The following is a 15,721-nucleotide window of genomic DNA, read 5'->3' as shown; positions in this document are numbered from 1 at the left end:
ATGGTATGCCGGTACCCTGACATGCTGGTTTTACAGACAGAGTGTTTTTATTTTAATGTGAAACACATCATTTGGTGAGTTAATGACATAGATAAAATGAATTCATAAAAATTATCTCAGTTATTCATGAGTGAGTACAGCTATCTACCATAGCCAATGAATTCCTAAAAATATAGCATTCGAAGTTTACTTAGGTAGTTTCCTGTGAGTGTATGTGAGGTTGTACTGATAGGTCTATTTAATGATTCTTTTACAGAATGGACTTAATTCACATTTTTACTTTTATTAGTCAGCCCTTCACTATAACTGATTGTTGTAGTCGGCTCATAAACTTTATTATGAATACATATGAACAAAAATATTCATTTACAAATGAACAACACTAAGAGTTTTTAAATTATGTGATTTTAAATTGACTTGGACTATTTACGGACAGCAAATGCCATAAAGTAATATTTTGAAGGACAAGAACAGAAAGAAGGTGATGAGCATTAAACTTTAGAAATTATATTGGTGTGTAGGAATAAAATCTTTAAAATATTTAGAATTGGTGCCTGCCAATCTTCAGTGATTGATGTCCAAAGTCGTTCTGTTGAAAAATTATAATGGATACACCTTGACACTTGTAGAGAAGCCAATAATTCTTATCTACAAAAAAATCACTGATTTAGCTTATGAATTTTTATTTACACACACAAAGAATGAGCCACATAGCTGTTACTAAGTGGGATAGGGAGGGTGGAAGGGAGGCTCAAGAGGGAGGGGATATGGAGATATATGTATGGCTGATTCATTTTGTTGTACAACAGAAACTAACACAGTATTGTGAAGCAATTATACTCCAATAAAGATCTATAAAAAAAAAAAGGAGATGTAAAAAAATAGAGAGTATCCTGATAGATAAGTAAGGGATGATGGTAGGTGCCTTTGAGGAGGTAGAAGATATGGTAATTAGCAAGCTGGTAATCCTGAATTCGGCACTATTAGTGTTGAGAACAAATTGGTTACATACAGAAACCCAAACATGTGTCCAAATCAAGAAAGTTAGTAGCATATTATAAAAAACAAGTCCAAGAAAAAGACTAAACTAAAAAGCAGTTATATCTTGAAGTTCTTCTGTTTTCTTTTTCTAAGAAAGCATTTAGAGTTGAAGCCTATTATAATGTTCATATTATAACTAAGTCTTGCACACTTCACACCTATCAAATTGTAGAAATGATGGCTGTCCTCTTCACCCCATTCAATGAATACATCTAGCATCCTAACCCTAGCTCTAATACTACCCTTCAGCTAGAACACGTGCTTTATGCTGTGGAGGGATAGAGACATGCAGGAAATAGAAATCCTGTTCTCAAGAATTTTTAATGTATAATAAGAGAGACATGTCCAAAAAATGATAAAATAGGAAAAAATAAAATAAGTACTATAGGATGAGGATAGGGAATGCACACAAGAAAAAACATTTGTTTTGAATTTGAGGGTATTTAGTTAAGACCTCACAAGTAAAGTAGTGTTTGGGTTTAATCGCAGTGGAGCCTTCAAGAGAAGAGCAGTACTTTTTGTGAAAGAGCAGCATGCGCACGATCTGCCCAGGGGATGATGAGCAGTATTAGCCCAATACTGGAAACCTATGGGACACAGAGAGAAGCCCAAGTCTAGAGGGAAAACACAGCACCCAAGAGGGAGAACATTTAATGCAATGCAACAGTCTGCTTCATCCTAGTTCAAAGACGAACGACTAAAAGTGTTTCAAGTAAAGACAGTCATGGCCTATCCAATGCTTTAATAGCAGAACTAATGACAGTGTGAAGAGTGGCAAAGGAAGTACCATTACATCATGTTTTCTGATGGCAGAAAACAAAAGCTCCATGATTTGCCTATTGATCTGAGTGAGGTGGAAGGAGTAACATTTAAAATACTCTAGGAAGAAATGTGAACCAAGAATTTCATATCCAGCAAAACTGATTTTCAAGACTAAAGGATACAAACTATATCACCAATATAAAAGAACTCAGGGAATTTTGCTCCCATGGATTTTTCCTACTATTAGTGAATAATCTTCATACAACCAAAACACTTAGAGAGCCACTGACATAAAGACTAGTGGTAGCACTAACTATACAGTTACTTGTAGAATTAAGACTAAATGAAGGTTAAAAGGGAGAGGGTACAGTATGCAATGGTTATATGCTTTAACAATATATAGTACAACTACTAAAAATAATGATGGATGGGGGAGAATGGGACAAGCATATGCAAAAATCTTTTTATGTATTTTCAGTAATCATATTCGTGGTGATGGCATTAGTACTGTATATTCTGAGGTTGTTATATTTGTAATGTGGTATAACGCAATTGAGCAATTATGCAATATTTTAATTCTATCATCCCCAGCATTCTCAATATGGAAGAAGGTAGTTGAAGATGCAATATAGACATGGATAGATAAAGCCCTATTGTACTCAGTTTTAGTTAAATATATTGTATGAACTCATGAGAAATTTTATTTATATATGTGTGTGCATATATACATATATATATACATACATACTACACACACACACACACACACACACAAATATTTTTCTCCTCATTTTATTTATTAAATGGACCAAGAGACAATGACCAACTCAGTAGCAGTGAATATCTGTAGGACCAAGATTGTGAAATATTTTTCACAAAAACAAATTCAAGCTTCTTGGAGAAATGACTAATGGCTGATTCCAGGTGTGGGGCAGAATTATACAAGATGAGGATCTGGTCATATTACATAGCAAAGAAAGACTGTTGTATCAAAAAGACACAGGAGCCAACTTGAAGAGGCTCTTACTTGCCAAAGATAGGACAATTTGCACTTCAATAATGGTCAAAACTGCAAAGCACTGAAATTCACCATTTGTTTAAATTCATTAGTACATAAGGATATTTTTAAGAAACTATCTAGGTACCCTCAGAGGATAAGAAACCAATTAGTTATCTTAAAAGTTGGTAGATAATGGAGAAGTATCAAGCACATATGTGGCCATTCCTATGTGAACTTCATACTGAATAACCAAATAGTAGTTGAGAGGAAGTCTCTCTCTATAAAAGCATTCCAACTAACAAACAAAAATATAAAATTAGAACATCTTCATTTTGCAACTCCCAGTGAATTAATGGATCTAGGCATTGAGTATCAACAGTTGTTAACACCATCAAAAAATGCAACTAGATAATCACACGTCATCTGATGAAAGAACACACCCACCTAGAGTCTTGCAAAGGGATTGAACCTGAGTCTGATCAAGCCTCTGGATCCAGCTGCTAACTGACAGGAAATAGAGGATGGAGGAACATGTTGAACTACAGTGAGCATGCAATCAGCAGAATCCACACTGTGGGAACGCCGCAGGACAAAAGGCCCAGGCTCTACAGCAAAGAATTATAAAGAAAAGAAAGGGATGGGGGGGAGCTGTAGATTTAAAAATATTTAAAAGATAGATCAAATTTAGAAATAAGCAAATTAAACTTGGTGTTTAGGATGGGTCACACAGTGGGACTTCTCCAGGGGGGCAGGGGTTGTAAAAGTTCTGTTTCTTAACTTGTGAAATGGTTACAGGATCTTTGATTATAAAGTTTCATTAGGTTATATGTTTATATTGGGATTTTTCTGAATCTGTTTTTTAGTTTGCAAATTTAAAAATTCAAGTAATTTTGATGTGCATGTACTCACCAATAACACCTCCCCCTCTGCACACCAAAAGGAAGACTGAATTCTCAATGGCATTCACCAAGTAAGTAAACCAACACCTACAACTGACTAGCTTTGATCTTCTTAGTGACAAAACGAAACCAACTTATTAAACCTGTAATTAGTTAAGTTTTCAATTCCTTAAAGACAAAAGAATCCTTGATATACTTTTTGAGAAAATATGAAATAATGGGCTTGACTAGGGGAAGGCAGGGTAGAGAAGGAGAGCGGGAGCAAGACACTGATATGTAGGTAGATATAAGAAATCTGGAAAAATGAGGATGAAGCTTTCTGTACGTGGATGCCATGACCCCAGGGGGAAAAAAAGAGCAATGAGAAAAGCAGGCCAAGCATCCCTACTCTGTCCAGAGACTGTCAGCATTTAAGGGAAGAGCAGAGGATTCAGCCTAAGAACTGAGACAAGTCACAAGGCCAGTACAAACTCAATGAGTGGAGAAACAGACTCCACCTCTTCATGGAAGGAACTGCAAAGATTCGTGGCCATTCTTGCAATCCTGGAGCATTCTTAAAAGCTTCATTTCCACTTTAATACCTACCAACTAGATGGACCCTGAACTCTTCCAATACCCAGATGAAAGACCCATAAGCAGAACTTAAGATCCTCATCTTGTGTTCTGAGGGCTCATGAGATTCACACTCTGAGCCAGTTCTCCCCAGTCCTAAACACCTGCCTGGTGTAAACTAGTCACTTGGAGGAGGACCATATTTGTAGATATTTAGTAGCTGATTAACCATCTTATACTTGGGTCATGTTTGGTTTTTTGTAACATACACTGGTGTGGTACTTAGTGTTGTTAGAAAAAAAATTGTTTTTAATAAAAGGAAACAAATGGGTAAAGTTAACATAGGCCCTCCTGTCAAGATTAAACCAACTAGTTGTATAATTTTAAAATTCCTGTTAAAGAAAGCATCACATTTGTAATGTGATGGTTAAGAGAATGGACATTGAGTCAGATAAGTCTGGGTTCAAATCCTATACCCACCACTTATTTTCTAGCTGTGACCTAGGGCGAATCACCTGATACTGCAGAGCCTTGGTTTTTTCATCTGTAAGATGACTACAGCAAGTACTTTTTTCACAGAGTAAATTAGAGAATTTGATGCAATAATGCTTATAAGATAATGAGTATTTAACAACTATTGGTATTTAAATCAGACTTTCAAAAGGGTGTGGATTTCATTTCTCAAAAATATACTTTAAATATTTTGATAGGGAATCTTAAAATCAAAACATTACTATAGAGTTTAAATCTTACTTAAGTATAGGCAAGCTCAGTTACTAACTACACCTATGATTTTTCTTTCCATAAGCCCCTTTTAACTCTTGAATGTTAATTTTCTAGTAAAATCAATTCTAATTTGTAGACCTATTCATTCCAGTTGATGTCAAAAGTAATGTCACTTTTAGGAATTAAAGCCAAATCCCCTTCCACAGATATAAAGTTTTTCTACCATGGTCAATGACCAGAGTACAAGTTAGATTCTTTCTTGCTACTGGGAGTTCCTGATGGAGAACAAGGAAGGACTGTTTTGTTAAAGAGTTGTTAGTGGTCTGAGATATTTAACATTTATCTCTTCTTATTCTCCTTGTTCAAACTTCCTAACTAACAGTAGTAAAATACTTTCTCAGTCCATACTAGATCTATGCTAAAGCAAGAGTCTTAGGGAAATGCATTTTACTAAAATCATATAGATGAGAGAGAAACAGAGGGTAGTCAGTATCTCAAGATAAAACATAAAGAAAATGGCAACAGAATACAGCACATTTTTTGTAGGTACCCAGAACTAAAACAATTATAAAAACTGCTTAATGGCAAAACAAAGTGCTGGCTAATTTGGCTCACTGAACCTTTACTGAGAACCTATTTAAGAGGTCCTATCACAGATGACAGAGAGACAAAAATAAGCAAGATATTTCAAGTACTCACAACGCAGTAGGAGTATAAACAAGTAAAGGATAGACTAAGAACCCTGTGTAGGCATGAAGTAGAAGCCCAGAACAGAGGCGTCTGATCCAGACTAGGGCAAGAAGGGAAAGAGTAAAAGAAGATGAAGAAGCAAGAGACAATTAAAAAGAGGAGAAAAAATGTTCTAAACAAAGGAAGCAGTATATGCAATAGCTTGCCAGTATGAGAACTTGATGCTTAGGAAACTTCCTGCAATTCAATACAGTGAAAATAGAGTAGGACTAGGGAATGGCACAAATCAGGCTGGAAAGGAGGGCAAAGACCAAGACCTAAATGGCTTCACAGGTCATGCTAAGAGCTAACATTTTATCCCCAAAGTGCTAAAACGACAATCCTAACAAGGAGACTAACAAGATATTTTATATTTTAGAAAAATTATTGGGGTGGTAGTATAGTATAGATTTGGAGGTTGAAGTTGATAACAGACTGAGAGTAGATAGACTTTTCAGATGGCAGCCACAACCCAGAACCAAAATTTTAAGAGCAGTGGTCATGGGAAGGGACATTAAGGATAGGTTAAAGAGACACCAAGGAGATAGAATGAACAAGACTTGGTGGGGTTTTTTTTTTTTTTGCGGTACGCGGGCCTCACTGTTGTGGCCTCTCCCGTTGCGGAGCACAGGCTCAGGACGCGCAGGCTCAGCGGCCATGGCTCACGGGCCCAGCCACTCCGCGGCATGTGGGGTCTTCCCGGACCAGGGCACGAACCCGTGTCCCCTGCATCGGCAGGCAGACTCTCAACCACTGCGCCACCAGGGAAGCCTAAGACCTGGTTTTAATGGATAGTAGAGAGAGGGTTTGAAGCTAAGTCTAAACTACCAGATTGTAAAGACTATATTTTATCCAAAAATCTACATGCTGAGGAACTCTGAAGTGCATAATTTAAACCACAGATAAATGTTTTAATCACTACTTAGAAAGTTTAAAACAAGATAAGCATGCAATTTTTTAAAGCAAATAACTGGTTTGCCTATTATAAAAATGTCTAAATTAACTAAGTTCATCATCATCATAATATGTAAAGCAAATCTACCTGGTTCATAGTACAGCATCTCAAAACACAGAAATGTGGATGCAAAAGAAAATAATTTTCTGGGGCTTGGGGATAGCCCTTTTAAGACTTTAAAGTGTGAAGCACTTGACTGTTAATAACAAGTATATGGGAAGAAATCTTAACCACAACACAAAAGTCACATTTTCACAAATTCTCAAAACAGCAGAATATTATTCTTTCACATCTCAGATTTTTTCTTTTTGGAATAAAAATAAGAAGATTTTGAATTTTGATAAGTATAATTTATGTTTTCTTTGATAATGCACAAATGTTTATAAGAGATGAACTGATTCTAAATAACTGATCCTAATTAAAATGGAATCTTAACCCAGGTTCTAGAAATTACCCTTTTTATATTAAGTTCATTTAATTCCATCTTTCCCTTCCTCACTTATGCCCTCTTCCCCCAACTTGATAGGACCATCTAACCCTTCCATCCAAACTCTACATAAACAATCATAGTTCTCTTGGGAATTTAAAGTTACAATTAAAAGACTTAGATACAGCTTGTGTTATATTAATAATTCCAACTATATGATTCTAATAATCACAGAAGAGAAAGCATTTTATTCTGTTTATATTTTATTCTCTTAAGTAAAGTGTATATTCTGAACACAGAAAAGACAAAATGTGAATGCAGCAGAACAAATATCTTAGGAGTTGGGTCTAAAGTTAGTGGGGAAATGCCATTTTTAGAGTCTCTATAAGGTACAATATACTTTGTCAAGACACCTAAAAGTAACCTGGCTCTTTCAGGCATACCAATAACTCTGTTCACATTAAGTAATTATAGGGTAAAAACTAAAAGGCAAGATGATATTAAAGCATATAAAATAGTATGTATGCATCATGAATTTAGTTTGGAATTCTCTGTGTTTCATAAAAAGTGGGAAGGTCAAAAGAAAAAAAAGGTGGAGGTGTAAGAACTGAAAGAACTTCACATTAGAAAAAGACATGAACTGCAATTATCTTCCTATGCCCTATTTAGAAAACAACTTGAAGCCACCTCTCAGTGTTAAAAAAGGTATTTATTGACTACATTTTTTATCTTTCCATTAATTAGTTCTGCTTCAGAACTTATTCATTAAACACCTTAACACTTCTGACACACTAAAGAATTAGGTACCTACCAAGAGACCGTTCAGAGGCAAGGATCCAAAAGAATGCACTGCACCTGGTTTTTGGATTTAGAGATTTTTAATTAATTTTAAAACGACTTCAGTTTTCTACCTTTCAACTGGCAAATAAATCAGTGTAAGAGAGAGCAAGGCCTATTTATCAGACCAATTTAAAAGAAATTCTCATTTTTTTGAGGTATACTGAGATGGGGGAGAGGATGCTGTTTCTGTCTGACCCTTATAAGGGTCATGATGAAAAAGGACACATTTCAATGCTAAAAGACACAATTCAAAATGAAGATATAATAGTTATGAATATTTATACACCAAATAACACAGCAACAACTGCTATAAGGCACAAACTACAGGAGATACAAAGAGACATAGACAAAACACCTTAATAATAAAATACTTTACCATGCCACTCTCAGTCCAAAAACAGATCAAAAGGAAAAAAAAAAGTAAAGATATTGAAGACCTAATCAACTTACTCAGTAAGGTAGAAAACCTAAGGCTATATGTCAAACTTCACATGCTGATAATTTTTGCAACTTTTCATTAAGTTTGTAATTAGGCTAGCAAAAAATGAGAAGGTAAGAAGAAAAAATAGTAGAAAAAGAATGAACAGTCACAAAGTGTCAGAAGTGATGCTGATGAGTTACTATTTTCCCCTCTCCCTTTCCTAAAGCATCTTAAGTGTTAAACAAAAAAACAAAAAACCTTTTTAATTGTAAAAGAAAGTATTTTTGATTTAGAAAAATCTGAAAACATGTGTCCCCAATGGAAACCACACTGAGAAGTCACACAACAGAGCTGGTGTGATGACTGATCTACAAGTCAAGAAGCTGGTTCGTTAAGGAAGGCCCTTCTGGCAGGTTCCATGCCCCTCAGGTGAAGCACAGGTGGCAGCAGGCACCAGACTTCAGCTGCCTCATGGGTGGAACCTGTAAACCATATGAGCACAAGGGTGTATCTAGACCATGGCAGACACACCACTGCGTGTGGTGCAGTCGTCTCTCGTGTATGACATCACACTCCATCTCCTGCAGAAAGTCACCATGAGTCCATACTTCTAGTCCACAGTCTCCTCAGATTGCCTTCCTATAAAGCCAGATTAGCAGAAGGTGCAACACCAAGGCAGAGTTTCCAAAGCTTGTCTCCATGACTATCTCGTCACCAATGACCCAAATCACAGACTCCATGAGGACCGTGTCTTTGCCCAGCACCATGGCACCTATGTGACCCTTTGAGCCCATGCCTCACCACCACCCACTTACCTCCTCTTTGGGAGATCACTTACAGATCAAAACTTTTTTTTTTAAATAAAAACCTTCTGACTGCCTTTTGGCTGAACTAATCTTTGTTAGAGGCCCACACGATAAAGAAAGATTGCCAGAGATGTATATATGTAATTTGACTCCTTAAACCAAGAGATGAAAAGTCTCTGAAATCTCAAGATTTTTGAGGAGGATAAACAAAAAGCATGCATTCAAAGAAATAAAATATAACAGATATATGATGAGACTGGGCCAATACCCAGGGGCCCTGTGTTCATTTTTACTGTGTCATTGGGCAAAACCAGCTACCATTTTATTTTAAATGAAAAGAAAATGCATTTTGTCTGTCTCACTGAGCAAATGATTCCAGCTTAGCAGATCCAGCCCAAAGGTACTACACTCAGGGCTTTCTCCATCCATCTTTTTAGAAAAGAATCTACCAAGGTAAAGCTATAATGAAGAAAATGGGGCGAAGCAAATGACAATGAGTGCACAGCCAAGGTAATTTATCATGACGGTACTCACTTTAGTGTAATATATTTTATGTCTGTTCTCCCACCCACCGTTGACATGAACATGCAGGAAAAAATACACCTGTTTTGGGCTTGTGTTTTATCCTCTTCTTTAAGCAAACAAGAACGGTTGTAGTGTGTATATACTCCATTTTACCACAAAGGATTGTTCTGGCAAAATGTACAGTTTTTAATGAAGGATTATATAACTCCTTTATACTCCAAGAAACAAAGCAGAACGAGCACTAAGCAGCATTAGACACACCCAGAGTGCTGACTCTAAGTACTGTATGCATTTTTCTTGCAAAAAAAAAATCAAAAATAAAACGTTTCTAAAAGAAATTTATGCATAAATATAATATTATTTCTCAACAGTTAAGAAAAGGGTTACAAACAATAGTGTTCGGTCATTTGCAACACTGAATCATTTTCTGTAACCCGTACAAATTTTACTGAACAATAAAAATTTTACTTTATTTTCCTGTGAAGAGTCATTGTTTCTCAATTCTCAATTCTGTCTTTTTCAAGTAATTGTGTTTTTTGAAATCAGTCCTTTATTTTGGGGCTGGATTTTGCTTTTGCAGTTTCTAAAATACATCAGTCAGTCTTTACTTATGAGAATAAGTGGCATTTAAGCTATGGTAGGTTGACCTCAGTAGCTAAAAAACCCAATAGTTTAAAATTGAGCTCATTTTTCATGAGATACAAGCCATGAAAAATGTGATCAAAAGGGAGTTGACATCCTGCAATTCTAACTTATTTTACTTGAAAAAACACAAGAAATGATTCTCCTCTGACCTCTTTATTGCTTCCTTTTTTTATCCATGTGGACTTCATGCTGCAGATATTTGAGCAGAAAATGACCTAAAATACCATTTAGCAATTTTTTTACCAAGATAAAATGTAAAATGGGTTACACTGTCCCCAAACATGTAATTTTTAAAAATTTTGTCACTCACGTGTTCTGTCACTGCCTTTTGTCATCAGTGCAACTATCTACCAGGTCTCTGAATTTTAGAACAAATTTATTATTAGCTGAATAACTTCACTGATTCATAAATGTAGATGGACAAAACCAGCTTTAAAAACCTAAGTTTACTTGCATTGTGATTATTCCAACATAATGGGTCAAATTCATGTACCTCCTCATCACTTTCAGCTCACTACGTAGGTCCACTGTGAGGAAGCGCAGAGGTTTAGAGTAAGATGATCTGTACTCAAGTCCTAACTCATTTACTAACTAGCTGGGCCAGTCACTAAAGTTTTCTGGGCCTCAATTTATACATCTCTAAAAGGAAATGTCGAACTACACGGGTTCTATTGTCCCTCTGAGACTAACACTCAGGTTACTAAACTGACAATCATTTCACAAGCCATTTTCACACTTACCAACATGAAGATACAGCCACTTTAGGCTGCGATCACCTCCAGTCTAAAAGGCACTGTTCTATGTTGCCAAAGAAAGTTTGATCAAACCCTCATGCAGCCCATTAAGCTATGACCAATACTGATGTTCTCTGCTGAAACGGAATTACTAGTTTTCACTGAGATTCATCATCTCATTAGTGACCCCATTTCCAAAGCCACCAAGCAAAGGAAATTTCTCTTTAGAAACCTGAGAAGTAAAATCTCTAAAACGGTTACACGTTTGCTACTACGTTAGGAAAGTTCACAGTACCTAAAATAGCCACCACCTCATCATCCTGGATGACTTCCAAGGATCCTGACACCACAAAGCAGAGGGCATCCACACTTTCTCCAGCATGGTAAATGAGGTCCCCAGGAGCACAGTGAATAGTTTGAAACTCTACCGCCAAGGCGCGCAGACACCCGTCGCTGGCCAATCGGAAAGCAGGATGCTCATTAAAAACCTTCCGGTTTAGATGAACACAGATATCAGCTCTCATGTCCTTGGGACAGATGGAGAGGACCTGAAGAAAGTGAGAGATGCATAAGTGAGAAGAAAATAGAGAGGGACTATTTCAGAAATCTAACATACTTATTGACTATGACACAGTCTGCAAAACAGTGTATGGAGGGAAACGGTAACAAGACACAGCTCTGCTCTGAAAGATATAAAAATCCATGGGCTGATGAGCATAGGGGCTATTACAATACAGCACCATGTACTAAAGCTCTGAGGGGGTATGGATCTCACCATAGAGACAACAGAGTCTTAAAATGGCCAGGAAGTGTCTCAGAAAAATATTTAATATAATGTCATCAAAATGCCAACTAAGATAGGTCATTAACATTCATTTTAGTCTCGTTGCTGTTTTAGAAGTTTTTCATAACTAAATCAAAATTCAGGATAATGGATTTTTACTACACATTGGAGATGGATTCGTATTAACCAGTTATAAGACAACAAAAGCACCCTTGCAACATGACATGCAATTTGCCATGGCTGATATAACTCCACTCTCAATGTGTTTTCTTCACTCTGAAATACGTATTTTCATTTTACTAATGAATTCATGCTCAGGGAGTGGAAAGAATATTCACCAGCCTTCTGTAGGGCTTAGGCAACTGGCAATGTCAATGACGGCAAGGTGGGCACATCATGTTGCATGGCAGCCCTTGCTCATTCGGGTCTTCGACTCCTAAAGACTGCTGAAAGCAACAGCAGAATAAGCTCTAAGTATCCTTTAGAAGAGGGAACAAATGGCAGAAACATGCTTAGAGAGATAGGGGTACAGAACTTTTATTCCCTGTAGCTTTCAGACAGGGCGATTAAAGACCCAGATTAAAATGGACATTATCCTCACATTACCATCAGAGCATCATCAAGCAAGATATGATTATAGAAGTCAGGACTGCCCAATTTAAAGATGCATGTGCAAATTCACATAGAATCCTCTCCCAACTCCCTTGGTAAACTATTCCTTATAATCAGAAATGTTTTTCTTTGATAGAATTAGAATCCCTCAAGCTGAAGTCTAAGTTGATTTTTCCTCACTAAGTTATATTGAATAATGTTTTCATATAAAATGGTTTTCTTCCCTGTACTAATTGCATTTTAAGCTTTAAAAAATTACCTAAGGCTTGGAATATCCCCTGACTTTCCTTTTATTAGGGGTTCACTATCAATGAAAAGGAAATTTCTGTTTGAAATGAAAAGCTGGTTGCTTCCATGTGTAGAAGACGAGCCCATGATAAATGTAAAGACCGTTCATTAAATGATTTCAATATCCCTCCCCTTAACCTCTCCTAGTACTGTGATACTATCTCACACCACTTAAGCATCTTTGTGTATTTTTTCTTACTCGTTTGAATTCCTATATGCAGTACAATCAGCTCACCTATCTTTCTGAAAGAGTTCATCTTTAAGGAAAGGAACACCTAACAGGGATATAGAAGCAATTGGCACTTTCCACATCAGTTATTTTCCATAATAATATAACTTTTTTTACTATATTAACTTTTAGTGACTTCTGACAATATTAGTCATTCAATAAGCATTTATTGGGCTTCTACTATGGGGCGTGCCACTGCATTAAATTCCTGGAACTAGAAAGATAAATAAGATGCTCTTTGCTTTGAGGGAGGTAACCATGAAATAGGGGGAGGTAGGCATGTAAAGAGACAACTATAATACAGTGAGAAAAGTGCTATGACATGGCCAAGGTGACATGGAAGCATATGCTGCCTAGAAGTCATTACTTATGACTTAGAGGTACCATAAAAGATCAACCTCAAGAGGACGTGGGTCTGGGTGCAAATCTACCACTTATTGCCTCTGTAACCTAAGGCAAGTTATTTAACGACTCTAAACCCCATCTGCGAAATGGGATGATAGTGTTTATTTCATAGGTTCATTGTAGGAATTAAATGAAAGAACTTCAGTTAGCCCAATTTAGTCTTGCACATGGCAAAAGTTAAAGAAAGGCTAGTTTTTATTTTCCCTACTGAACACGAGTATTCCTACAAAATTTACTGGTTTTTTTAGTTCTCTAAAAAAGCAGTTTGCTCTTTTTATTTCATTTTCCACTCCTGCCTGAATTCTGTTTCTTGGCTGTTTGATGAGGTTCCAAGCAGAATTAAGAAAGTATTTCAGCATGAGCCTGAATACATTTTAAGCTTTAACTAATGTCAATATTATATTTTCCTCAAGTTGAAAATGAAACTGGTGCTAGAAAGCAAAAAACATAAAAGCAATTTTAAAATACATACACACACGCATAAACATTGCACTGAATAGCTTAATGGGAAAACGGATCAATCTATTTCTATCCCATTACAGAATTTTCATTGTTTTAGATTCATTTTGGTAATAGTCATTTGATGCCCTTTTAATTATTTCTTTCAAGATTCATGCTGCAAATGAAATCTTCCAATGTTAGCAATATTCTCTGTTTAGTGGCATATCAAAAGAGGATTTTTATTGCATTTTAAGTGCATCTTTCCGTTTTTTTTCACTTTCCTTAAGACATTGCCTTATTATTTTGATTCAAGGTATATACTAAAGTCCAGACGTCATAGAGTGACAAATTAAAACTAAGTGTTAAATAGACCAAAGTCACCCCTAGTGGCAAGCTCCTTCCCAATCTGTATATAGAGCATGTGCTCTATCACGATGTGTCTGTCATCAAAATATGAGTATAGTGTTATTCTTTCTGTAAATGAAAGCCCTAATAAGTGTCTTAAGCAAGGCAAAATTTAGTTTTAAGTGATAGAATAAAGTTATCATGCAAGATGACTCTCACACCTGGTCCATTGGTCCCAGTTTCAACGTACTCTGCATTGAATGTCATATCCAACCTCTCGCTGGTATATTCCCCATTGGATAGCTCATAGTTATAAACAAATGAAATTGAATTTCAGTAGAACATATTCAGTTAAAAGTGACCTCTTTTATTTGACTCCCAAGTTGATTATTTATCCCCTCTTCATATCAGGATAGAAATAAATCAAAGTAGACTCTTAATTAAGACAATAAGTTTTCTCTTTGTAAGAGCTATGGCTGTATATAAGGGGTCGTTTTTAGAATTCTGCAAACCAAGTGTGAAAAAAAGGAAGAATGCCATGGTCTGAAAAAGAAAAAGTTTTGCGTATTTATGATGCCAGTTTCATTAAACCCAAGATCAAGAGGTATCATAATAGATTCCCCTTAGGCTCCAAAGATCTAACCTCAACACTGACACTAGATCCTGATCTTAGAGGAAATGCTTTCAGTTTTTCACCAGTGAGAATGATGTTTGCTGTGGGTTGTTGTATATGACCTTTATTATGTTGAGGTAGGTTCCCTCTGTGCCCACTTTCTGGAGTGTTTTTATCATAAATGGGTGTTGCATTTTGTCAAAAGCTTTTTCTGCATCTACTGATATGATCATATGGTCTTTATTTTTCAGTTTGTTAATATAGTGTATCACACTGATTGATTTGTGTATATTGAAGAATCCTTGCATCCCTGGGATGAATCCCACTTGATCATGGTGTATGATCCTTTTAATGTGTTGTTGGATTCGGTTTGCTAATATTTTGTTGAGAATTTCTGTGTCTATGTTCATCAGTGATATTGTCCTATAATTTTCTTTTTTTGTGAGATCTTTGTCTGGTTTCATAGAATGAGCTTGGGAGTGTTCCTTCCTCTGAAATTTTTTGGAAGCGTTTCAGAAGGATAGGTGTTAACTCTTCTCTAAATGTTTGATAGAATTAGCTGTGAAGCCATGTAGTCCTGGACTTTTGTTTGTTGGATTTTTTTTTTTTTTTTTTTTTTTTTTTTTTGCGGTACGCGGGGCCTCTCACTGTCATGGCCTCTCCCGTTGCGGAGCACAGGCTCCAGATGCACAGGCTCAGCGGCCATGGCTCATGGGCCCAGCCGCTCTGCGGCACGTGGGATCTTCCCGGACCGGGGCACAAACCTGTGTTCCCTGCATCGGCAGGCGGACTCTCAACCACTACGCCACCAAGAAGTCCTGTTGGAAATTTTTAATCACAGTTTCGATTTCAGTACTTGTGATTGGTCTGTTCATATTTTCTTTTTCTTCCTGGTTCAGTCTTGGAAGGTTGTACCTTTCTAAGAATTTGTGCATTTACTCT

General features: G+C 36.5%; 1 protein-coding gene across 8 annotated transcripts in view; it reads right to left on the bottom strand.

Moving 5' to 3' along the window:
* Positions 1-15,721, bottom strand: part of KCNH5 (potassium voltage-gated channel subfamily H member 5) — a gene marked incomplete at both ends in the record, with an annotated part of 574,893 nt that overhangs the window by 65,957 nt on the left and 493,215 nt on the right. For all 8 annotated transcript variants that reach the window (XR_013827023.1, XR_013827024.1, XR_013827025.1 and 5 more), the window contains one exon: positions 11,358-11,610. Coding sequence is in view for 1 of the 8 variants with exons in the window: in XM_079912566.1 (XP_079768692.1) it covers positions 11,358-11,610 (253 nt within the window). The remainder of the gene's footprint in view (positions 1-11,357; positions 11,611-15,721) is intronic.

This window comes from Stenella coeruleoalba, assembly GCF_951394435.1.
Source record: "Stenella coeruleoalba genome assembly, chromosome: 2".
NCBI classification, from domain to species: Eukaryota; Metazoa; Chordata; class Mammalia; order Artiodactyla; family Delphinidae; genus Stenella; species Stenella coeruleoalba.
This window is presented reverse-complemented; position numbering and strand designations above follow the sequence as displayed.